Consider the following 26,815-nt stretch of genomic DNA (forward strand, 5'->3'; position numbering starts at 1 on the left):
TTCTTTCTCACTGGACTGTATCTTTGCTGAGTGTTAGGAAATATCTCCTTAAATGACTGCCACTGCATTTCTAATGACTTATCCCTTAACCTAATTTCCCAATTTACTCTTTTTGTAATATGGAGACCAGAACTCCAGTCCTGCACAGTATGTGGTCTAACCAAGTTTCTCTACAAGTTTAATATGAATTCCCTGCTTTTCAATTCTGTCCCTTTTAATGATTGGTATATCTGTACCCATAGATCCCTTTGCTTCTCTTTGCTTCTCTTCCCCATTTAGGTTTTTATTTTCCAAGTAATACATGACCCTTTTTTGAAACCAAAACATAATACTTCACACTTATCTGTGTTGACACTCATTGCTAACTATATGCCCCTTTTCGAAGTTTACTAATGTTGTCTTGTAATTTGTTGCTGTCCTCCTCAATGTTGATATCACCCCCACAATTTGGTGACGTCCGCAAGTTTACAAGTTGTGTTTTTGATATAAACTCTAAATCATTAATATAAATTGTGAACAACAGTGGTTTCAGCACCAATCTCTGTGGAATACCTCTTCCCAACTTTTGCCAATCTAAGTAGCTGCCCTTAACTCCAATTCTGTTTTCTGTTTTGTTGCTGGCTTGCTCTCTATTCTGCTACCTGTTCCCTGATTCCACATGCTCTACTACAGTCATGAATCTATTATGCACTAGCTTATCGAAGGTCTTTTGAAAGTCCAAATGTGTTACATCAACTACATTATGCTTGCCTATACTTTCTGGGACTACTTCAAACAATTCATTAAAGTTGGTCAAGCATGACCTTCCCTTTTGAAATCCAAGCTGATTACTCTGTTATTATACTCTGTGACACCCTGATCCACTTTTCCATCACCCCCAACAACCCCTCCCCTTCCCACCTTATTCTCTAAGTGCAGGAGATTCAACACCTGCCTGCTGCCTTCCCCTTCCCACTGTCCGAGGACCCAAAATTTCCTTCTGGGTGAAATAGCGATTTACTGCTACTTTCTTCAATTTATTATACTGTATTCATTGCAGATGATGCCATTGAGGAGACCAAATGCAGATTAAGTGATCGCTTTGTGGAACACTTCCGTTCAATCCGCAAGCATGACCCTGAGCTTCCAGACGCCTCTCATTTTAATTCTCCACCCCATTTCCACTCTGATCTCTCTGTCCTTGACCTACTACTCTATTCTAATGAAGCTCAAGGAATAGCATCTCATCTTTGGATTAGGCACTTAACAACTTTCCAGACTCAACATTGAGTTCAACAATTTCAGATCATAATCACTGCTCCTATTTTTTCAGACAGCAGCCATTGGTAATGATTCTGGTAATGCCATTTATGCCTCCTGTAGACCCATCTTTTGTTTCCTTACCAGTGCTTTTGCCACCCCATTGTACCTTGCACCATTATCCCTTTAGTCAATTTGCTTTCCATCCTATAACAGACTTTCCCTTTTGTTCTTTCCTCCCCTGCTCTTTTCCCTGCCTGGTATATCAAAAGGAAGAGTCATAGAGTTATACAGCACAGAAACAGGCCCTTCGGCCGATTGTGTCTGTGCCGGCCATCCAGCATCCAACTATTTTAATCCTACTTCCTGCACTTGGCCCGTAGTCTTATATGCTATGGTGTTTCAAGTGCTCATCTAAATACTTCATAAATGTATTGAGGGTTCCTGCCTCCGCCACCGCTTCAGGCAGTGCGTTGCAGATTCCAACCACCCGCTGGGTGAAATTTTTTTTCCTTAAATCCCCTCTTAACCTCCTGCCCCTTACCTTAAATCTATGTCCCCTGGTTCTTGACCCCTGCGCTAAGGGAAAAAGTTTCCTCCTATCTCAGTAATCTCAGGATTGATACCGGTGCCACGTGCTAGTGAGGCTAGAAACAGAGAGCAAGTGCAGCTGAACACATGGCTACAGAGCTGGTGTAGGAGGGAGGGCTTCAGATATGTGGATCATTGGGATACTTTCTGGAGAAGGTGGGACCTGTACAAGAAGGACGGGTTGCATCAGAACTGGAGGGGCACCAATATCCTGGGCGGGAGGTTTGCTAGAGCTCTTTGGGAAGGTTTAAACTAGTTTGGCAGGGGGATGGGAACCGGAGCTACGGATCAGTGGATGGGGTAGCTGTTGAACAGGCAGATACAGAGTGCAGAGAGTCTGTGAGGAAGGTTAGACAGTTGACAGGGCAAAGTTGCAGCCAGTATGTTGGGTTGAAGTGTGTCTATTTTAACGAATAAGGGTGATGAACTTAGAGAATGGATCAGTACTTGGAGCTACAATGTTGTGGACTTGGATTACGGAGACTTGGATATCACAGGGGCAGGAATGGATGTTGGATGTTCCGGGGTTTAGATGTTTCAAAAGGAATAGGGAGGGAGGTAAAAGAGGTGGGGGAGTGGCATTGCTAATCAGGGATAGTATCACAGCTGCAGAAAGGGAGGTCGTCGAGGAGGGTTTGTCTACTGAGTCATTATGGGTGGAAGTCAGAAACAGGAAAGGAGCAGTCACTTTATTGGGAGTTTTCTATAGACCCCCCAATAGCAACAGAGACACGGAGGAACAGATTGGGAGGCAGATTTTGGAAAGGTGCAGAAGTAACAGGGTTGTTGTCATGGGTGACTTCAACTTCCCAAATATTGATTGGAACCTCCTTAGTGCAAATAGTTTGGATGGAGCAGTTTTTGTCAGGTGTGTCCAGGAAGGTTTCCTGACTCAATATGTAGATAGGCCGACTAGAGGGGACGCTATGTTGGATTTGGTGCATGGCAACGAACCAGGCCAGGTGGCAGATCTCTCGGTGGGAGAGCATTTCGGTGATAGTGATCACAACTCCCTGACCTTTACTATAGTCATGGAGAGGGATAGGAGCAGACGGGATGGGAAAATATTTAATTGGGGGAGGGGAAATTACAATACTATTAGGCAGGAACTGGGGAGCTTAAATTGGGAACAGATGTTCTCAGGGAAATGCACGACAGAAATGTGGAGGTTGTTTAGGAAGCACTTGCTGCGACTGCTGGATAGGTTTGACGCAAGGAAAGGATGGTAGGGTGAAGGAACCTTGGATGACAAGAGATGTGGAACAGCTAGTCAAGAGGAAGAAGGAAGCTTACTTAAGGTTGAGGAAGCAAGGATCAGAAAGGGCTCTAGAGGTTTACAAGGTAGCCCGGAAGGAACTGAAGAATGGACTTAGGAGAGCTAGAAGGGGACATAAAAAAGTCTTGGCGGGTAGGATTAAGGAAAATCCCAAGGCGTTCTACACTTATGTGAGGAACAAGAGGATGGCCAGAGTGAGGGTAGGGCCGATCAGGGATAGTGGAGGGAACTTGTGCCGAGAGTCGGAGGAGGCAGGGGAGGTCCTTAATGAATACTTTGCTTCAGTATTCACTAGTGAGAGGGACCTTGTCGTTTGTGAGGACAGCATGAAACAGGCTGATATGCTCAAACAGGTTGATGTTAAGAAGGAGGATGTGCTGGAAATTTTGAAAGACATGGGGATACATAAGTCCCCAGGGCCAGATGGGATATGCCCAAGGTTATTACGGGAAGCGAGGGAAGAGATTGCCGCGCCTTTGGCGATGATCTTTGCGTCCTCACTGTCCACTGGAGTGGTATCAGATGATTGGAGGGTGGCAAATGTTATTCCCTTGTTCAGGAAAGGGAATACGGATAACCCTGGGAATTACAGACCAGTCAGTCTTACGTCGGTGGTGGGCAAATTATTGGAGAGGATTCTGAGAGACAGGATTTATGATTATTTGGAAAAGCATAGTTTGATTAGAGATAGTCAGCATGGCTTTGTGAGGGGCAGGTCATGCCTCACAAGCCTTATTGAATTCTTTGAGGATGTGACAAAACACATTGATGAAGGAAGAGCAGTGGATGTGGTGTATATGGATTTTAGCAAGGCGTTTGATAAGGTTCCCCATGGTAGGCTCATTCAGAAAGTAAGGAGGCATGGGATACAGGGAAATTTGGCTGTCTGGATACAGAATTGGCTGGCCCATAGAAGACAGAGGGTGGTAGTAGATGGAAAGTATTCAGCCTGGAGCTGTGTGACCAGTGGTGTTCCGCAGGGATCTGTTCTGGGACCTCTGCTCTTTGTGATTTTTATAAATGACTTGGATGAGGAAGAGGAAGGCTGGGTTAGTAAGTTTGCCGATGACACAAAGGTTGCTGGAGTTGTGGATAGTGTGGAGGGCTGTTGTAGGTTGCAACGGGACATTGACAGGATGCAGAGCTGGGCTGAGAAGTGACAGATGGAGTTCAACCTGGAAAAGTGTGAAGTGATTCATTTTGGAAGGTCGAATTTGAATGCAGAATACAGGCTTAAAGACGGGATTCTTGGCAGTGTGGAGGAACAGAGGGATCTTGGGGTCCACATCCATAGATCCCTCAAAGTTGCCACCCAAGTTGATAGGGTTGTTAAGAAGGCGTTTGGGGTGTTGGCTTTCATTAACAGGGGGATTGAGTTTAAGAACCGCGAGGTTATGCTGCAACTTTATAAAGCCCTGGTTAGACCACACTTGGAATATTGTGTTGAGTTCTGGTCGCCTCATTATAGGAAGGATGTGGAAGCTTTAGAGAGGGTGCAGAGGAGATTTACCAGGATGCTGCCTGGACTGGAGGGCATGTCTTATGAAGAAAGGTTGAGGGAGCTAGGACTTTTCTCATTGGAGCGAAGAAGGATGAGAGGTGACGTGATAGAGGTGTACAAGATGATGAGAGGCATAGATAGAGTGGATAGCCAGAGTCTTTTTCCCAGGGCGGAAAGGGCTATCACCAGGGGGCATAATTTTAAGGTGATTGGAGGAATGTTTCGGGGAGACGTCAGAGGTAGGTTCTTTACACAGAGAGTGGTGGGTGCGTGGAATGCACTGCCGGTGGTAGTAGTAGAAGCAGATACATTAGGGACATTTAAGCGACTCTTGGATAGGTACATGGATGATAGTAGACTGAAGGGTCCATGTCCATGACCTTCTGATTATGAGGTGAGCATGCTACCAATAATCTTGTACACCTCAATCATCGTCCCCCCTCAGCCTTCTCTGCTCCAAGGAAAACAACCCTCGCCTTTTCAGTCTCTCTTCATCGCTGAAATGCTCCAGCCCAGGCAACATCCTGGTGAATTTCCTCTGCACCTTCTCCAGTGCAATCACATCCTTCCCATAGTGTGGTGCCCAGAACAGTACACAGTACTCCAGATGTGGCCTCAGTAGTGTTTTCTACAGCTCCATCATAACCTCCCTGCTCTTATATTCTGTGCCTCGGCTGATAAAGGCAAGTATCCCATATGCCTTCCTAACCACCTTATCTACCTGTGCTGCTGCCTTCAGTGATCTATGGACAAGTACACCAAGGTCCCTCTGACTTTCAGTACTTCCTAGGGTCCTACCATCCATTGTATGTCCTCCCAAAATGCATTACCTCACACTTTTCAGATTAAATTCCATTTGTCACTGCTCCGCCCATCTTACCAGCCCATCTATCTCTCCCTGTAATCGAAGGATTTCCTCCTCCCAATTTACAACAGTACCAATTTTCGTGTCATCTACGAACTTACTGATCATACCGCCTATATTCACGTCTTAATCATTAATGTACACTACAAACAGCAAGGGTCCCAGCACCGATCCCTGAATAGCTGGAGCTGTGTGGAAGCAACAGGAGCTGAGTGTTTGGCTGGCATCATTGGAATCTGTGTGTGAGGGTGAGGTGGAGTATCTGGATACTAGGCATGATTCCTGAGTGCCAGGGACTGCTGATGGGTGTGATGGGCGTGTGGCGCATTGAGTAACAACAGTTTGGTGGAACAGTGGGTGAGATATGTCATGTGAAGATACGTTCACCGACCTTGACCACCCACGTGAGTTCATAACATTTCTGGTAGCATTGATGCCAGGTCCTCGGGGTCAGACTCCGAAAATTGACCTCCCTTCTGAAGATGGTCTTTGAGGGCCTTCTGGCCCCTTACAGAAACATGGACTTTCTCCTCCTGTCCACCTCCACCACCAATGTCTCCAGTGCCGCATCTGTGAACTTAGGACCCCTCTCTCCTCACTCAGTCAGTGACCCTTCTTCGGAACTGGGCGAAACGTTAACTCTGCTTCTCTCTCCACAGATGCTGCCAGACCTGCTGAGTATTTCCAGCATTCCTTGTTTTTATTTCAGATTTCCAGCATCCGCAGTATTTTGCTTTTATATTAACAAATGCTGTTTGGTTCCCTGCTGAGCATTTAGGCAGCCAGCAGCCCGGGCTACTTTCGGACCAACACTACAATCCAGTAAATGAGGAGGCAGCACCAAATTTGCATGACGCCTACCTCCATGGCAACAGGCATAGGTCGGTCACGAATCATGATTCTCCATGCCCCAAAAGCAGCACGGACCAATTTTTAGCCTTGTGTTTAATTTTGGTCAGTATTCTGGTCAGTACTTCGGTAAGTACTTGATAACTTCAAAATTTGAATGTTTGTTTTTTTCCTCCCTTTGTTCCCATTGCAAAGAAATGTGAGCATTTAAAAAAATATAAATGTGGAGAATTCGACTAGTTATTTTGAAGTAAGCAGGTTTGATTATGTGCTTTTCAATCTTTCATGGAAAATGTTGACTTTGAAAGCAAGAACTTGCTGCCCTCGAGGATGGTGGAAGCAGAGACAATCAATGATTTCAGAAGGAAATTGGATGGGCACGTGAAGGAGATAAACTTGCAGGGCTAAAGGGATCAAGCGGGGAAGTGAGACTGACTGGATTGCTTTGAAGGGGAGGCCGGCATGGACTCAATGGGCCGAATGGCCTTCTTCTATGTCGTAAATTACTTTGACTTTATTGATCCAGCATTTTCTTAGCACCTGCATTTGGAGCAATATCAAATGTCATCTATCATGGGTGTGAGTTTAGAAGTCACTTTAAATGTTTTTTTGACAGTCCTTTCCATTGACTTCATGTTTCTGTATTGTTGGTTTGCATTCAGACCTGGTTGGCTGCAGATTGTCCCAGTCTCAGGATATTATCTGTGGAGTACGACACTCACCTTAGCGACTGGAGATCCAAGTGCCCTGTGGAGAATGAGAGGTACATACTTGGCCCTTGAACAAGTATATACTATATTATATTTATCTACAGTATAAACAAGAATTCTTTAAGAAGAATTTGCATTTATATCGAGCAATATCATGTTCTGAGGACATCTCCAAGGACTTTACACCAATGGTTACCTTTGAAGTACAGTCACTCTTGAAGCCAATTATAGCAGTCAATTTACGCAAACAACAAATGAAAGAATGATCTGATTTTGTTGGTATTGGTTAAAGAAGGAAACTGGGAAAGCACCCCACTCTTCTCTGCATAGTGCCTTAAGATCTTTTAGATCCACCTGAATAGGTTCAGCACGCATCAAAAAGATATCACCTCTGAGAATGCAGCACCCCTTGAGTACTGCACTGAAGTGTTAGCCTAGATTGTGTGCTTAAGTCCATGACCTTCTGATTATGAGGTGAGCATGCTACCAAGTTGGTGCCTCCAAACTTGTTCTGCTACCTAATATTTATAATGTTCAAGTCATTGCAGCAAGGCTGTGTGAAAATTCTATGTGCAAAGCAAAGATTTTCTTTGGAATACACATAAAACAGATTATATTATAGTGAGTATGCTTTCTGTAATTTCTGTCAGTGGGGGAGGTAAACAATTCGTGATCGTTAAGCCAGTATTTTATTACAGTGCGTTATGGTGAATATAAATGATAAAGAAATCTGGTTGTGAAATTTGGCTTCATAGTGCCAGTGCTACTGAAGTCCCAAACCTCAGAAAAAAATGTTGGTCAGTACACTTCTGGCAAGGATGCCCTGACATGCATGTACCGGAAGCATGCAGACTGGAGCAATCATGACGTCAAACAGCCTCCAATACTGATTTGGTGCACGAACTGCCATTTTGGGCCATGCAGGTCAAGTTAACGCCCTCTCAATCACTCCCAGCTGAACATGTGTTCAAACCACTAGCACTATTTACAGGGCGAATCATATACTTCCAGGTGAGGTGCTTTTGACTTAGTTTTGCTGGTGCAGTGTTAGTGGAAGTATGTTGTTTGTCACTGGAGGAGTTTTGCAAACCTATTGGATTTTCAAGGGAGTGGTGCTGGATCTTGACGAGATCAGAGGTAAAAACAGAGTGCTGGAAATAATCAGCAGGTTTGGCAGCATCTGTGGAAAGGGAAGCAGAGTTAACATTTCAGGTTATTTCAGATTTCTGGCATCCGTAGTATTTTTTTTTTATTCGTTTCATGGGGTGAGATCGTCGCTGGCCAGGCCAGCATTTATTGCCCATCCCTAATTGCCCATGAGAAGGTGGTGGTGAGCTGCCTTCTTGAACTGCTGCAGTCCATGTTGGGTAGGTGCACCCACAGTGCTAGTAGGAAAGGAGTTCCAGGATTTTGACCCAGCGACAATGAAGGAACAGCGATATAGTTCCAAGACAGGGTGGTGTGTGGCTTGGGGGGAACATACAGGTAGTATGTTCCCATGCATCTGCTGCTCTCCTAGGTGGTAGAGGTTGCGGGTTTGGAAGGTGCTGCCTGAGTGGCCTTGGTGTGTTGCTGTAGTGCATCTTGTAGATGGTACACACTACTGCCACTGTGCATCGGTGGTGAAGAGAGTGAATGTTTGTGGACGGGTTGCCAATCAAACGGGTTGCTTTGTCCTGAATGGTGTTCAGCTTCTTGAGTGTTGTTGGAGCTGCACCTATCCAGGCAAGTGGAGAGTATTCCATCACACTCCTGACTTGTGCCTTGTAGATGGTGGACAAACTTTGGGGAGTCAGGAGGTGAGTTACTCGCCGCAGGATTCCTAGTCTCTGACTGCTCTTGTAGCCACGGTATTTATATGGCTACCCCAGTTCAGTTTCTGTTCAATGGTAACCCCCCAGGAGGTTAATCGTGGGGGATTCAGCAATCATAATGCCATTGAATGTCAAGGGGAGATGGTTAGATTCTCTCTTGTTGGAGATGGTCATTGCCTGGCACTTGTGTGGCGTGTATGTTACTTGCCACTTATCAGCCCAAGCCTGGACATTGTCCAGTTCTTGCTGCATTTCTACACGGACTATCTGAGGAGTCGCGAATGGTGCTGAACATTGTGTAATCATCAGCGAACATCCCCACTTCTGACCTTATGGTTGAAGGAAGGTCATTGATGAAGCAGCTGAGGATGGTTGGGCCTAGGACACTACCCTGAGGAACTCCTGCAGTAATATAACTCTCACCTCACCTCTTGAGTTCAGCTCTTTTGTCCATGTTTGAACCAAGGCTGTAGTGAGGTGAGGTGCTGAGTGGCCCTGGCGGAACCCAAACTGAGCATCAGTGAGCAGGTTATTGCTCAGCAAGTGCCGCTTGATAGCACTGTCAATGACACCTTCCATCACTTTGCTGATGATCGAGAGCAGACTGATGGGACGGTAATTGGCCGAGTTGGATTTGTCCTGCTTTTTGTGTACAGGACATACCTGGGCAATTTTCCACATTGCTGGGTTGATGCCACTGTTGTAGCTGTACTGGAACAGCTTGGCTAGGGGCGCAGCAAGTTCTGGAGCACAGGTCTTCAGTACTATTGCCAGAATGTTGTCAGAGCCCCTAACCTTTGCAGTATCCAGTGTTTTCAGTTGTATCTTGATATCACTTGGAGTGAATAGAATTGGCTTAAGACTGGCATCTTTGATGCTGGGGACTTCAGGAGGAGGCCAAGCTGGATCATCCACTCGGCACTTCTGGCTGAAGATTGTTGCAAATGCTTCAGCCTTATCTTTTGCACTGATGTGCTGGGCTCCCCCATCATTGAGGATGGGGATATTTGTGGAGCCACCTCCTCCTGTTAGCTATTTAATTGTCCACCACCATTCATGACTGGATGTGGCAGAACTGCAGAGCTTAGCTCTGATCTAATTTTGCTTTTATTTAAGAAGATCAGAGGAATTGGTTGGCCTGTCAGGGCTGGGGTGCTCTCCATAGAAGGCTCTACCCACCAAGGGTCATTGGGGAGCATCACCTCAGTCAGGAGCAATGTGTGAGGTGCCTAAGTTTGACCAAGGAGGTGGTCACTGAACTGTGCCACCTCCTACAATCTGAGCTGCAGCCTCACAGAAGGGCAAGGGCAGTGTGCCAGTGGCCGTCAAGGTGACCGTTGCCCTAAATTTCTATGCCATTATAAACATCTGGAATTGACAGCTAGTCTCTGTAATGGTGACCATGAAACTAACATCGATTGTTGTAAAAGCCCATCTGGTTCACTTATGTCCTTGAGGGAAGGAAATCTTCCACCCTTACCTGGTCTGGCCTACATGTGACTCCAGACCCACAGCAATTTGACTGACTCTTAACTGCCCTCTGAAATGGCCTATCATGCCATTCTGTTGTCCAAAATCACTATGCAAAAGTTGAAAAGGAATAAGACGAGACAGAACACCCAACACCGACCTAGGCACTGGAAGCAACAACGGCAACCCCAGCCCTGTTGACCTTGCAAAGTCCACCTTCCTAACATCTGGGTGCTTGTGCCAAAATTGGGAGAGCTGTTCCATAGACTAGTCAAGCAACAGCCTGACATACTCAAACTCATGGAAACATACCTTACATCCAATGTCCCAGACACCACTGTCACCGTTCCTGTGTATGTCCTGTCCCACCGGCAGGATAGACTCAGCAGAGGTGGTGGCACAGTGATATACAGTCAGGAGGGGGTTGCCCTGGGAGTCCTCAAGATTGACTTTGGACCCATGAAGTTCCATGTTATCAGGTCAAACATGGACAAGGAAACCTGCAGATGATTACCACCTACCGCCCTCCCTCAGCTGATGAATCAGTACTCCTCCATGTTGAGCATCACTTGGAAGAAACATTGAGGGTAACACAGGCACAGAATGTACTCTGGCTGGGAAACTTCAATGTCCATCACCAAGAGTAGCTCAGTAACACCACTACTGACCGAGCTGGCCATGTCCTGATAGACATATCTAACAAACTGGGCCTGCGGCAGGTGGTGACGGAACCTTCAAAAGAAAAAAACCTACTGGACTTTGTCCTCACCAATCTACCTGTTACCGATACATGACAGTATTGATGGGAGTGACCACTGCACAATCCTTGTGAAAACAAAGTCCCATCTTCACACTGAGGTTACCCTCCATTGTGTTGTACGGCACTACCACCGTGCAAAATGGGATAGATCCAGAACATATCTGGCAGCTCAAAACTGGGCATCCATGAAGCACTGTGGACCATCAGCAGCAGCAGAATTGTATTCAACCACAATCTGTAACCTTATGACCCATGATATTTCTTACTTTACCATTACTATCAACCCAAGGGATCAACCCTGGTTCAGTAACAAGTGGGTGACACAGTGGTGCAGTGGTTAGCACCGCAGCCTCACAGCTCCAGGGACCCAGGTTCAATTCTGGGTACTGCCTGTGTGGAGTTTGCAAGTTCTCCCTGTGACTGTGTGGGCTTTCGCCAGGTGCTCCAGTTTCCTCCCACAGCCAAAGACTTGCAGGTGATAGGTAAATTGGCCATTGTAAATTGCCCCTAGTGTAGGTAGGTGGTAGGGAATATGGGATTACTGTAGGGTTAGTATAAATGGGTGGTTCTTGGTCGGCACAGACTTGGTGGGCCGAAGGGCCTGTTTCAGTGCTGTATCTCTAAATAAAAAAATAAATAAGTAAGTGCAGGAGACTATACCCAGGACCAGCACCAGGCATACCTAAAATGAGGTGTCAACCTGGTGAAGCTACAACACAGGACTTGCTTGCATGCCAAACAACAGAAGCAGCATGCAACAGACAAAGCTAAGCAATCCCACAGCCAATGGATCAGACCAAAGATCTGCATCCATGTGGCAGGACATTTGTGGTGGACATTTAAACAACTAACTAAGAACAAAGAACAGTACAGCATTGGAACAGGCCATTCAGCCCTCCAAGCCTGCGCCGATCTTGATGCCTGCCTCAACAAAAATCTTCTGCACTTCCGGGGACCGTATACCTCTATTCCCATCCTATTCATGTATTTGTCAAGATGCCTCTTAAACGTCTCTATCGTACCTACTTCCACCACCTCCCCTGGCAGCAAGTTCCAGGCACTCACCACCCTCTGTGTAAAGAATGTGCCTCGCACATCCCCTCTAAACTTTGCCCCTCTCACCTTAAACCGATGTCCCCTAGTAACTGACTCTTCCACCCTGGGAAAAAGCTTCTGACTATCCACTCTGTCCATGCCACTCATAACTTTGTAAACCTCTATCATGTCGCCCCTCCACCTCCATCGTTCCAGTGAAAACTAGAAGAGGAGGTGACACAAATATCTTCATTCTCAATGGTGGAGCCCTGCACATCAGTGCAAAGGAAAAGGTTGAAGTATTTGTGACTATCTTCAGCCAGATGTGCCAAGTGGATAATCCTTCTCGGCCTCCCCCTGAGGTCCCCGGTATTCCAGATGCCAATCTTCAGCCAATTAGATTTGCTCCATGTATATCAAGAAATGGCTGAAGGCCTTGGATGCTGCAAAAGCCATAGTCCTGAAAACATCCGGCTGTAATACTAAAGACTACAGAACTGCTGCAGAACTGGCCCAACCAAGCTGTTCCAGTACAACTACAACACTAGCATCTACCCGACAATGTAGAAAATTTCCCAGGTATGTCTTATCCATAAAAAGCCAGACAAATCCAATCTGGCCAATTACTGCCCCATCAGTCGACTCTCAATCGTCAGCAAAGTGATAGAAGGGATGATCGACAGCGCTATCAAGCAGCATTTAAACAGCAATAACCTCCTCACTGATGCTCAATTTGGGTTCCGCCATGGCCCGTCGGCTCCTGACCTCATTACATCCTTGGTGCAAACATGGACAAAAGAACTGAACTCAGGAGGTTAGGTGAAAGTGATTGCCCTCAATATCAAGGCAGCATTTGACCAACTGTGGCATCAAGGAGCCCGAGCTAAATTGAAGTTAGTGGGAATCGGGGAAAATTTTCTGCTGGTTGGAGTCGTATCTAGCGCAAAGGAAGATGCTTGTGGTTGTTGGAGGCAATCATCTTATCCTCAGGACATTGCTGCATGAGTTCCTCAGGATACTGTCCTAGGCCCAACCATCTCCAGCTGCTTCATTAATGACCTTCCCTCCAAAATCCCTCCAAGATCAGAGGTGGGGATGTTCGCTGATGACTGTATGATGTTTAGTACCATTCCCAACTCCTCAGATGCTGAAGCAGTTCGTGTCCATATTCAGCAAGACCTGGACAACATTCAAGCTTGGGCTGAAAAGTGGCAAGTAAAATTCGTGCCACGCAAGTGCCAGGCAATAATGATCTCCAACAAGAGAGAATCTAACCATCTTCCCTTGACATTCAATGACATTACCATTGTTGAATCCCCCACTATCACATCCTGGGGGTTACCATTGACCAGAAACTGAACTGGACCAGCCACATAAATACTGTGGCGACAAGAGCAGGTCAGAGGCTGGGAATTCTCGGCAGGTAACCCACCTCCTGACTCCCCAAAGCCTGTCCACCATCTACAAGGCACAAGTCAGGAGTGTGTTGGAATACTCTCCACTTGCCTGGATGAGTGCAGCTCCAACAACACTGAGGAAGCTTAACACCATCCAGGACAAAGCAGCCCGCTTCATCGGCACCCTGTCGACCACCTTCAACATTCACTTCCTCCACACCGACGCACAGTGACAGCAGTGTGTACCATATACAAGATGCACTGCAGCAACTCATCATGCTTCCTTCAACAGCACCTTCCAAACCTGCAACCTTTTCCACCTAGAAGAACAAGGGCAGCAGACCATAGGAACACCACCACCTGCAAGTTCCCCTCCAAGCCACACACCATCTTAACTTGGAAATATATTGCTGTTCCTTCATTGTCGCTGGATCAAAACCCTGGAACTCCCTCCCTAACAGCACTGTGGGTGTACCTACATCAGATGAACTGCCATCAGCAGCCACCACCATCTCCAGGACAATTGGAGATGGGCAACAAATGTTGGCCTTACCGGCGACACCCACACTTCATGAAACAAATTTAAAAAAAAATCTTACAGTTCTTCATCCATCACAGAGAGGTGACAAAGCCCGATGTACAGGAAAGGGGACTTCATCATCATCTTGACCAGAGAGAAGCAGGTGGAGAGAGCACATGGATTTGCCAAGCTGGTGGGATTCCAAATGGTGCAGGGTACAATCCACTGCATGCACGTGACTCTGTGGGCCCTACGTGTTAATGAAGTGATGTTCCATAACTGAAAGGGTTACGACTCTACTAGCGTTCAGTTGCTGTGCGACTATAACGAGAAGATCCTCTCAGTGCATGTCTGCTATTCTGGCAGCAGCCATGGCGCATTCATCTTGCACTAATCAGATGTACCTGCCATCTTTTGCCCTGCACAATGAACCAGAGACTGATTGGTGACCATGGATACACACTCTACGCTTTGCTAATGACTCCTGTCTGCCCTCCATCCGTGCAAGCACAGTGATAGCTATAGTGAGAGCCATGCAACAGGCATGAAGGTCGTAGAGCAAGCCATTGGCATCCTGAAACAACAATTCCACTGCCTGGATTGCTCGCGAGGGTGTCCTCCAGGTCTCACTTGAGCACGTCGCCAGGTTTTTTGTGATCTGCTGCATCCTGCATAACCTTGGTATCATGAGAATGCTGCTCTTGCCACCAGGTCTGTCGAGGCTATCTCAGGAGGAAGAGGAAAAGGGGAGGAGGTGGAAAAGGAAGGGGGCAGGCGTCCAGAACCCCTGGACTCCAGGTGGGCTTGTCCATGAGCAGAGATTCAGACACCAGTTTCCCATCTCCCAAAGGACAGTTGCTCTATGATTTGCCCCATATCCCTTTATTACTTTGGTTAACAAAAATCCATTGATCTCAGTTTTAAAATTAGCAATTGCAATTTCTAGAAGAGAGTTCCAAACTTCTGCCACCCTATGCATGATGACACGCTTCCTAATTTCACTCCTGAAAGGTCTGGCTATAATCTTCAGACTATGCTCCCTCGTCTTAGACTCCCAAACTAGTAGAAATCGTTTCTGTCTATCTACCCTATCTGCATCCCTTAATATCTTGAAAACTTCGATCAAATTACCCCTTAACCTTCAAAATTCAGGGAATACAACCCTAGTTTATTTAACCTCTCCTCATAGCTTAATCCTTAGAGTTCAGGTATCATTCTAGTAAATCTACGCTTCACTCCCTCCAGGGCTAGTATATGAGAGAGAGCGAGAGAGAGAGCAGCAAGAGCGAGATTTAAAAAGCGCGCCAAGAGCCGGAGGCCAAAGAGAGAAAGAAAGAGTGGAGTGGGGGGAAAAAATAAATCGAAAAGTGACATCAGAGCGATGTCACAATCAACAGAGAGAGTAGGGAAACAGAATGCCAGCCGGGGTGAGTATACCGGTAAGCTTTTAATTTAATTTAATCTAAATCAATCAAATATGAAATAAGATTTGATTGTTTCATTCGTATATAAACTAGAAACTAAAGTGGATTTTATAATTTGCAATAGAGTGACAGAGACCAGCAGGGAGCATATTAGTTCAAATTAGGACAACTTAATACATAAGTTTAGTTTAATTTAGAGATACAGCACTGAAACAGGCCCTTCGGCCCACCAAGTCTGTGCTGACCATCAACCACCCATTTATACTAATCCTACACTAATCCCATATTCCTACCACATCCCCACCTGTCCCTATATTTCCCTACCACCTACCTACACTAGGGGCAATTTATAATGGCCAATTTATCTATCAACCTGCAAATCTTTGGCATGTGGGAGGAAACCCACGCAGACACAGGGAGAACTTGCCAACTCCACACAGGCAGTACCCAGAATTGAACCCGGGTCGCTGGAGCTGTGAGGCTGCGGTGCCCCACCACTGCGCCACAGTGCAGTATTAGGGTTTATCAGTATTTGTGAGGTTTACTAAGAGTCGGAAGGTTTATTCATATTAGCACTGGTAAGGTCAATTCCAGTAGGATGGTCTATGTATCTGTGTAATCAAGAAAAGTATAACACCAGAACTTGCCGCACCCCTAGCCAAGCTATTTCAGTATAGCTACAACACTGGCATCTACCCGGCCATGTGGAAAATTGCCCAGGTATGTCCTGTACACAAAATGCAGGACAAGTCCAACCCGGCCAATTACCGCACCATTTGTCTACTCTCAATCATCAGCAAAGAGATGGAAAGTGTCGTCAACAGTGCCATCAAGCAGCACTTGCTTAGCAATAACCTGCTCAGTGATACCCAGTTTGGGTTCCGACAGGGCCACTCAGCACCTGACCTCATTACAGCCTTGGTTCAAACATGGACAAAAGAGCTGAACTCGTGAGGTGAGAGTGACTGTCCTTGACGTCAAGGCAGCATCTGACCGAGTATGGCATCAAGGAGCCCTAGCAAAACTGGAGTCAATGGGAATCAGGGGGAAAACTCTCTGCTGGTTAGATTCATACCTAGCGCAAAGGAAGATGGCTGTTGTTGTTGGAGGTCCTTCATCTGAGCTCCAGGACATCACTGCAGGAGTTCCTCAGGGTAGTGTCCTAGGCCCAACCATCTTCAGCTCCTTCATCAATGACCTTCCTTCAATCATAAGGTCAGAAATGGGGATGTTCGCTGATGATTGCACAATGTTCAGCACCATTCGTGACTCCTCAAATACTGAAGCAATCCGTGTAGAAATGCAGCAAGACCTGGACAATGTCCAGGCTTGGGCTGATAAGTGGCAAGTAACATTTGCGCCACACAAGTGCCAGGCAATGACAATCTCCAACAAGAGAGAATCTAGCCATCTCCCCTTGACATTCAACAGCATTACCATCGCTGAATCCCCCACTATCAACATCCTAGGGGCTACCATTGACCAGAAACTGAACTGGAGTAGCCATATAAATACCGTGGTTACAAGAGCAGGTCAGAGGCTAGGAATCCTGCGGCGAGTAACTCACCTCCTGACTCCCCAATGCCTGTCCACCATCTGCAATACACAAGTTCCCCATCCAAGTCACACACCATCCTGACTTGGAACTATATCGCCATTCCTTCACTGTCACTGGGTCAAAATCCTGGATTTCCCTTCCTAACTGCAGCGGTTCAAGAAGGCAGCTCACCACTGCCTTCTCAAGGGCAATTAGGGAAGGGCAATAAATGCTGGCATAGCCAGTGATGCCCACATCCCATGAATGAATAAAAAAAAAGTTGTAGGTGGTACTAGCATTTAATAAGCACTGTAAATTCTACTATACGCAAGAATTATTCTAAGTTAATTAAGAAAGTAACTAAAGTAAACTAACTGCATTAGTAACAATGGCTGGACAGGTGTTAGGTTGCAGCTGTGGTATGTGGGAGCTGCTGGATGCCAAGGCGATCCAGGATAAACACGTCTGCAGAAAGTGTAAGCAGCTAGAGGAATTCCGGATCAGGATTATTGATCTGGAAGCTGAACTGCAAACACTGCGTAACATAAGGGAGGGGGAGGAATACCTGGACACTTTGTTCCGGAAGACGGTCACACCTCTTAAACAGTTTTGGTCTGCAGTGAGGGACAGGAGGATGTGACCATGAGTGAGGCAGGTAAAGGGACCGAGCAGACAGTAGTGGAGGAACAAAGAACAGTACAGCACAGGAACAGGCCATTCGGCCCTCCAAGCCTGCGCCAATCTTGATGCCTGCCTAAACTGAAACCTTCTGCACTTCTGGGGACCATATCCCTCTATTCCCATCCTACATGTATTTGTCAAGATGCCTCTTAAACGTAGCTATCGTACCTGCTTCCACCACCTCCCCCAGCAGCAAGTTCCAGGCACTCACCACCCTCTGTGTAAAGAACTTGCCTCGCACATCCCCTCTAAACTTTGCCCCTCACACCTTAAACCTATGCCCCTAGTAACTGACTCTTCCACCCTGGGAAAAAGCTTCTGACTATCCACTCTGTCCATGCCGCTCATAACTTTGTAAACCTCTATCATGTCGCCCCTCCACCTCCATCGTTCCAGTGAAAACAATCCGAGTTTATCCAACCTCTCCTCATAGCTAATGCCCTCCAGACCAGGCAACATCCTGGTAAACTTCTGTACCCTCTCCAAAGCCTCCTAGTCCTTCTGGTAGTGTGGCGACCAGAATTGCACGCAATATTCTAAGTGTGGCCTAACTAAGGTTCTGTACAGCTGCAGCATGACTTTCCAATTTTTATACTCTATGCCCCGACCGATGAAGGCAAGCATGCCGTATGCCTTCTTGACTACCTTATCCACCTGCATTGCCACTTTCAGTGACCTGTGGACCTGTACGCCCAGATCTCTCTGCCTGTCAATACTCCTAAGGGTTCTGCCATTTACTGTATACTTCCCACCTGCATTAGACCTTCCAAAATGCATTACCTCACATTTGAACCTCAGACTTTGCAATTATCAAACAGGTTTGAGGTGCTCTCAACCTGTGCGGACGGAAGCGAGATCTGCAAGATGGATGAGCAGACTGGCCATGGCACTGTAGTACAGGAAGCCATTCAAGTGGGGAGAGCAAAAAGGAATGTAGTGGTAGTAGGGGATAGTATAGTGAGGGGAATTGACGCTATTCTGTGAAGCCGAGAGCGTGAGTCCAGTGTTGCCTACAGCCAGGGTTCGGGACATCTGCTCAGGGCTGGACAGGAACTTGGAGTGGCAGGGGAGGATCCAGTTGTCATGGTCCCTGTAGGTACCAACGACATAGGTAGGACTAGGAAAGAGATTCTGTTCAGACAGTATGAGGGGCGGAACCTCAACGGTAATAATCTCTGGATTATTGCCTGAGCCACATGCCAATTGGCAGAGGACACATAAGATTAGTGAAATGAATATGTGGCTTAAAGACAGGTGTGGGAGAAGTGGGTTTTGGTTTGTTGGGCACTGGCACCAGTACTGGGGAAAGGGGGCTGTACCGTTGGGGCGGTCTGCACCTGAACCGTGCTGGGACCAGTGTTACAGCAAACAATATAACTAGGGAAGTAGAGAGGGCTTTAAACTAAACAAGTGGGGAGAGGGATCAAGCTTGGTTAGATGTAGCAAATCTAGGGGTAGAGTCAAGACAGGAGAGCAGAATAGTAATATGGAAAATGAAGGTCAGAGAATGGCAGGAAGGGAAAAGCGAAAAAACCTTAGACCACACTAACAGTCGAGACTAGATGTTACAAAGATAACAGAAAGACAAAACTAAAGGCTCTGTGTCTGAATGCACGTAGCTTCCATAAATCAAAGTAGATGAATTGATAGCGCACATTCAAGTAAATAGATATGGTCTGATAGCCATTATGGACACGTGGCTGCAGAATGACCAGGATTGGGTCCTGAATATTGAGGGGTATATGACATTCAAGAAGAATAGGAAGCTAGATAAAGGTGGAGGGGTAGCACTGTTAATCAAGGTTGGGATTGGTGCAATAGTTAGAGATGACCTCGGTTCAGGAGATCAGGATGTAGAATTGGTTTGGGTGGAGATGAGGAATAGTAGGGGAAAGAAGTCACTAGTGGGAGTGGTCTACAGGCTCCCGAACAGTAATCACAATTTAGGACGAGGTATACAAGAAGAAATATTGGGTGCTTGTGATAAAGGGGTGGCAATAATCATGGGTGATTTTAATCTACATATAAACTGGAAAAATCAGATTGGCAATAGTAGTCTGGAAGAGGAGTTCATAGAATGCTTTGGAGATAGTTTCTTAGAGCAGCACGTTCTGGAACCAACCAGAGAGCAGGTATTATTAGACTTGGTATTGTGTAAAGTGACAAGATCAATTAATGACCTCAGAGTAAAGGCACCTCTAGGTAGCAGCGACTACGATATGACTGAATTTTACATCCAGTTTGAAATAGAGAAGAGTGAGTCTAAGACTAGGACTTTAAACTTGAATAAGGGCAACTTATGGGCGGCGCAGTGGTTAGCACCGCAGCCTCACAGCTCCAGCGACCCGGGTTCTGTTCTGGGTACTGCCTGTGTGGAGTTTGCAGGTTCTCCCTGTGACCGCGTGGGTTTTCGCCGGGTGCTCCGGTTTCCTCCCACAGCCAAAAGACTTGCAGGTTGATAGGTAAATTGGCCATTATAAATTGCCCTTAGTATAGGTGGGTGGTAGGGGAGTATAGGGAAGGTGGGGATGCGGTAGGAACATGGGATTAGTGTAGGATTAGGATAAATGGGTGGTTGATGGTCGGCACATACCCGGTGGGCCAAAGGGCCTGTTTCAGTGCTGTATCTCTAAACAAATAAATGGTATAGGGGGTAACGTATTAGTACGGATAGACGATTGACTGGCTGGCAGAAAACAGAGAGTTGGCATAAATGGGTCCTTTTCTGACTGGCAGGATGTGACAAGTGGAATCCCACAGGGGTCTGTGCTGGGGCCTCAACTTTTCACAATTTATATCAATGACTTAGATGAGGGGAGCATTGGCATGGTAGCTAAATTTGCAGATGGCACAAAGATTGGTAGGAAATTATGTTGTGAAGAGGACTTTAGGAGGTTGCAGACCGATATAGATAGGTTGAGTCTTCTTCTTTGGCCTCCTTATCTCGAGAGACAATGGGTAAGCGCCTGGAGGTGGTCAGTGGTGTGTGGAGCAGCGCCTGGAGTGGCTATAAAGGCCAATTCTAGAGTGACAGGCTCTGCCACAGGTGCTGCAGAAAAATTTGTTTGTCGGGGCTGTTACACAGTTGGCTCTCCCCTTGCGCTTTTGTCTTTCTTCCTGCCAACTGCTAAGTCGCTTCGGCAAAAATCTGGCAGATTGTGTGTAATGTGGGAAAATGTGAAGCTATTCACTTTGGCAGGAAGGATAAAAAGCAGAGTATTACTTAAACGGAGAACAACTGCAGAATTCCAAGGTGCAGAGGGATCATGGTGTTCTAGTGCATGAGTAACAAAAAGTTAGTATGCAGGTACAGCAGGTAATAAAGAAGGCTATCTCTTATTACCAGAGGAATTGAAAATAAAAGTAAGGACGTTATGCTTCAGTTATACAGGGCATTGGTGAGACCAAATCTCGAATACTGGTCTCCTTATTTACGGAAGCATGTAAATGTGTCCTGATTCTATTATGATGTTTATTCTAAATTGTATAAACATCAATGCACCTTGTACTAATTTATCCATCTTATGTTCAACCTTTTTCTTGGCAGCTGTAAATACTCAGTAATGGTGGCAGAAACAGTATGAATTAACTATGCAATTAAAACCAAGATTACCTCAAATTCATTTTTAACCTCGATTATAATCAGGGTGCGCGCAGTGGGGCAGAGCTGAGAACAGATACGAGAGTAGGAGGCCAGGCGGCCACGCCCCGCACCCTGAGTCCAAGCAGGATGCAGGCAGATGGCGAAAAGCTGGGCTTCGCTCCCCCGCTTGAGGGAGCCGTAGTGTGGATCCAGTCCCAACTCCAGCCCGATGTCGGGCCGTGGGAAAACAGCGGTGAGCGGCCACCGCCGGCACCTGGGCCGTGGACACCACCTGAGGAAAGTGACGTGGACCAAGCCCACCTTCTGCCAGCACTTTACCGACTTCATGCGGGGGCTCAGCGGCTTCCAATGTGACCATGAGTCCGGGGTTGGTTTGGGAGTCGTGTTTTGAGGGCTCGGAGAGCTGGGGTGCGGGGGGAGCGGCTTTGCTGGGGAAGTTGCTCCGGGTGAAGGCAGATTCTCTTCATTCGGCGCTCATTTGCTTCAAGTTATGTTTAGTTTAGTTTAGAGATACAGCACTGAAACAGGCCCTTCGGCCCACCGAGTCTGTGACGACCATCAACCACCCATATATACTAATCCTACACTAATCCCATATTCCTACCACACCCTCACCTGTCCCTACATTCCCCTACCACCTACCTATACTAGGGGCAATTTATAATGGCCAATTTACCTACCAACCTGCAAGTCTTTTGGCTTGTGGGAGGAAACCGGAGCACCCGGAGAAAACCCACGCAGACACAGGGAGAACTTGCAAACTCCACACAGGCAGTACCCAGAATTGAACCCGGGTTGCTGGAGCTGTGAGGCTGCTCCTCACATGTCCGGGGGATAGCATGGACTTGATGAGCCGAGCAGCCGCGGATATTTGGGGCTTTTACTATGACTATTGTGGATGCGGGAGGGTATCTCAGCTTAGAGTGTATACTCTATTTGTTCGGGCCCCTGCTCAGGGATACAAGCTCACAACCCCACTGCCCTGTGGGCGTTGCGGGAGAGACTAAGGCTAAGGGAGTAAACCCTTACAGAAAATCCGGAGCGAAGCCCCTAAATCGGTCATGTCTCACCTTTGGCATGTTTCCAGCAGTTCCTGCAGCCAAACTAGTGCCAAACTTCGTGCTCTGTACACCTTTGGGCCCCACTAGGAAGGCCGAGAGGGGGGTTTTGACGCTTGGGCAACTCACAACCTCCATACATTTCTGCCCAGGCATGCACCATGGAGAGGTCACTCCATAGTTGCCTCACAGCGACCAAAACAACACAGAAGGCAGCAGTTATGGGTTTTAAGTCCAGCTCAATTGGCGTAGAGATTGGGAGCTATGGGTTGCTTTTTTCGGTGGGAGAGGTCATCGCATCTCATTGGACAGCTACCGCCCGCCTCAAACCGGGCAGCCCCCGGTCAGAAAGGTTCTGTCCCAGCTCTGTCCACCTGCTTCAGTGGGTGCTCGGAGCTTAGGGTCATTGCCTGACAAGTGGACTGTAATACTGCACCAAACAGCACGACAAAAAAAGAAAAGAAGGTACCAGCCCTTCGTTTTGGAAGCTGGAAAGTCAGAACTATGTGTCCTGGCCTGTCGGAAGATCGACGACTCTCGGAAGACCGCCATCATTAACAACGCGCTCAGTAGACTCAATGTGGACATTGCAGCACTTCAGGAAACATGCCTCAAAAAGAACAAGAACAAAGAACAGTACAGCACAGGAACAGGCCATTCGGCCCACCAAGCCTGCGCCGATCTTGATGCCTGCCGAAACTAAAACCTTCTGCACTTCCTGGGCCCATATCCCTCTATTCCCTTCCTATTCGTATATTTGTCAAGATGTCTCTTAAACATCGCTATCGTATCTGCTTCCACCACCTCCCCTGGCAGCAAGTTCCAGGCACTCACCAACCTCTGTGTAAAAAAACTTGCCTCGCACATCCCCTCTAAACTTTGCCCCTCGCACCTTAAACCTATGTCCCCTAGTAACTGACTCTTCCACCCTGGGAAAAAACTATCCACTCTGTCCATGCCACTCATAACTTTGTAAACCTCTATCATGTCGCCCCTCCACCTCCGTCGTTCCAGTGAAAACAATCCGAGTTTTTCCAACCTCTCCTCATAGCGAATGCCCTCCAGACCAAGCAACATCCTGGTAAACCTCCTCTGTACCCTCTCCAAAGCCTCCACGTCCTTCTGGTAGTGTGGCGACCAGAATTGCACGCAATATTCTAAGTGTGGCCTAACTAAGGTTCTGTACAGCTGCAACATGACTTGCCAATTGTTATACTCTATGCCCCGACCAATGAAGGCAAGCATGCCGAATGCCTTCTTGACTACCTTATCCACCTGCGTTGCCACTTTCAGTGACCTGTACGCCCAGATCTCTCTGCCTGTCAATACTCCTAAGGGTTCTGCCATTTACTCTATACCTCCCACCTGCATTAGACCTTCCAAAATGCATTACCTCACATTTGTCCAGATTAAACTCCATCTGCCATTTCTCCGCCCAAGTCTCCAACCGATCTATATCCTGCTGTATCCTCTGACAATCCTCATCACTATCCGTAACTCCACCAACCTTTGTGTCATCCGCAAACTTACTAATCAGCCCAGCTACATTTTCCTCCAAATCATTTATATATACTACAAACAGCAAAGGTCCCAGCACTGATCCCTGCAGAACACCACTAGTCACATCCGTCCATTCAGAAAAACACCCATCCACTGTTACCCTCTGTCTTCTATGACCGAGCCAGTTCTGTATCCATCTTGCCAGCTCACCGCTGATCCCGTGTGACTTCACCTTTTGCACCAGTCTGCCATGCGGGACCTTGTCAAAGGCTTTACTAAAGTCAGATCACTAAGGGAGCAAGACTACACCTTCTACTGGCAGGGTAGGGATCCAGAAGAACCATGACAGCATGGACTGGACTTTGCCATCAGAAACACTTTGCTCAGCATGATAGAGCCACTTACAAATGGCTCGGAATGCATACTGTCCATCCGACTGCTCACCGCCTCTGGTCCAGTACATCTACTCAGCATCTATGCTCCAACACTCTGCTCCTCACCTGAAGTTAAAGACCAGTTCTACGAGGAACTCCATAATATCATTCGTAGCATTCTTAATACCGACCATTTGTTCCTGCTGGGAGACTTTAATGTCAGGGTTGGGGCCAACCATGACTCAAAGCCCTCCTGCCTCGGGCGCTATGGCATTGGAAGGATGAATGAGAATGGATAGAGACTGCTGGAGTTGTGTAGCTACCAGAACCTCTGTATCACCAACTCATTCTTTCAAACCAAACCTTGTCATCAGGTTTCATGGAGACATCCAAGATCACATCGTTAGCACCAGCTGGATCTCATCGTCACAAAGCAAGCCTCCATAAACAGTGTTCAAATTACATGCAGCTTCCACAGTGCGGACTGCAACACCACCCACTCCCTGGTGTGCAGCAAAGTTAGACTCAAACCAAAGAAATTACATCACTCCAAGCAGGATGGCCGCCTGCGCATCAACACTAGCAGAATTTCTTACCCACAGCTGTCACAAAAGTTTCTCAATTCGCTTGAAAAACACTCCTGCAGGAAATGCAGAGACCAAGTGGGCCCACATCAGAGACGCCATCTATGACTCAGCAATGACCACCTTTGGCAAACGTGAGAATCAGAATGCAGACTGGTTTCAGTCTCACTTTGAAGAGATGGAACCAGTCATAGCCGCCACGTGCACTGCACTGCTGAACTGCAAGAAAGCCCCCAGCGAGTTAACATCCTTAGCACTTAAAGCCGCCAGAAGCACCGTGCAAAGAACAGCCAGGTGCTGTGCAAATGACTACTGGCAACACCTATACAGTCGCATTCAGCTGGCCTCTGACACTGGAAACATCAGAGGAATGTATGACGGCATTAAGAGAACTTTTGGGCCAACCATCAAGATGATCGCCCCCCTCGAGTCTAAATCGAGGGTAACGATCACTGACTCAAGCAAGCAAATGGGCTGTTGGGTGGAGCATTACCTAGAACTGTCCTGCAGGGAAAATGATGTCACTGATACTGCCCTCAATGCAGCCCAGTCTGTGCCAGTCATAGACGAGCTGGACGAACAGCCAACAAAATCGGAGCTCAGTTACGCCATCGATTCTGTAGCCAGCGGAAAAGCCCCTGGAAAGGACGGCATTACCCCTGAAATAATCAAGTGTGCCAAGCCTGCTATAGTCTCAGCACTCCATGAACTGCTTTGCCTGTGCTGGGATGAGGGAGCAGTACCACAGGACATGCGCGATGTCAATATTAGCACCCTCTATAAGAACAACGGTGATGGCAGTGACTGCAACAACTACCGTGGAATCTCCCTGCGCAGAAAAGTGGGGAAAGCCTTTGCTCGAGTCGTTTTAAACAGACTCAGAAGCTGGCTGAGCGAGTCTACCACAGTGCGACTTTTGAGCAGAGAGATCCACTATTAATATGCTGTTCTCCCTTCGCCAGCTACAGGAGAAATGCCGCGAACAACGGATGCCCCTCTAAGTTGCCTTCATAGATCTCACGAAAGCCTTTGACCTCGTCAGCAGACGTGGCCTTTTCAGACTACAAGCAAAGATCGGATATCCACCAAAGCTACTAAGCATCATACCTCATTCCATGACAATATGAAAGGCACAATTCAACTTAACGGTGCATCATCAGACTGCTTTCCCATCCTGAGTGGTGTGAAACAGGGCTGTGTTCTCGCACCCACACTGTTTGGGATCTTCTTCTCACTGCTGCTCTCTCATGCGTTTAAGTCTTCAGAAGAAGATGGCAGGTTGTTGAACCTTGCCCATCTTAGAGCGAAAACCAAAGTATGGAAAGTCCTCATCAGGGAACTCCTCTTTGCTAACGATGCTGCATGAACATCCCACATGGAAGAGTGTCTGCAGAGACTCATCAACAGGCTTGCGGCTGCCTGCAACAAATTTGACCTAACCATCAGTTTCAAGGAAACGAACATCATGGGACAGGACGTCAGAAATGCTCCATCCATCAATATCGGTTTAAGTGGAATGGTTCAAGAGTTCACCTACCTGGGCTCAACCATTATCCAGCAACCTGTCTCTCGATGCAGAAATCAACAAGCGCATGGGAAAGGACTTTGCTGCTATGTCCAGACTGCCCAAGAGGGTGTGGGAAAATGGCGCACTGACACGGAACACAAAAGTCCGAGTATTTCAAGCCTATGTCCTCAATACCTTGCAGCGAGGCATGGCCAATGTATGTCAGCCAAGAGCAATGTCTCAACGTATTCCATCTTCGCCGTCTCCAGAGAATCCTTGGCATCAGGTGGCAGGACCATATCTCCAATGCAGAAGTCCTCGAGGCAGCCAACATCCTAGTATGTATGCCCTACTGAGCCAGCGGTGCTTGGGATGGCTTTGCCATGTGAGCCGCATGGAAGATGGCAGGACGTATTGTACACGAGCTGGTCACTGGTATCAGACCCACTGGTCGCCCAGGTCTCCGTTTTAAAGACGTTTGCAAACACAACATGAAGTTTAGTTTAGTTTAGTTTAGAC

General features: G+C 47.1%; 1 protein-coding gene across 5 annotated transcripts in view; it reads left to right on the forward strand.

Moving 5' to 3' along the window:
* The window catches only part of serac1 (serine active site containing 1), a 523,253-nt gene that overhangs the window by 305,999 nt on the left and 190,439 nt on the right, over positions 1 to 26,815 (forward strand). For all 5 annotated transcript variants that reach the window (XM_068044720.1, XM_068044721.1, XM_068044722.1 and 2 more), the window contains one exon: positions 6,984 to 7,084. In XM_068044720.1, the coding sequence (XP_067900821.1) occupies positions 6,984 to 7,084 (101 nt within the window). The remainder of the gene's footprint in view (positions 1 to 6,983; positions 7,085 to 26,815) is intronic.

This window comes from Heterodontus francisci, chromosome 13 (genome assembly GCF_036365525.1).
Source record: "Heterodontus francisci isolate sHetFra1 chromosome 13, sHetFra1.hap1, whole genome shotgun sequence".
Classification (NCBI taxonomy): Eukaryota; Metazoa; Chordata; class Chondrichthyes; order Heterodontiformes; family Heterodontidae; genus Heterodontus; species Heterodontus francisci.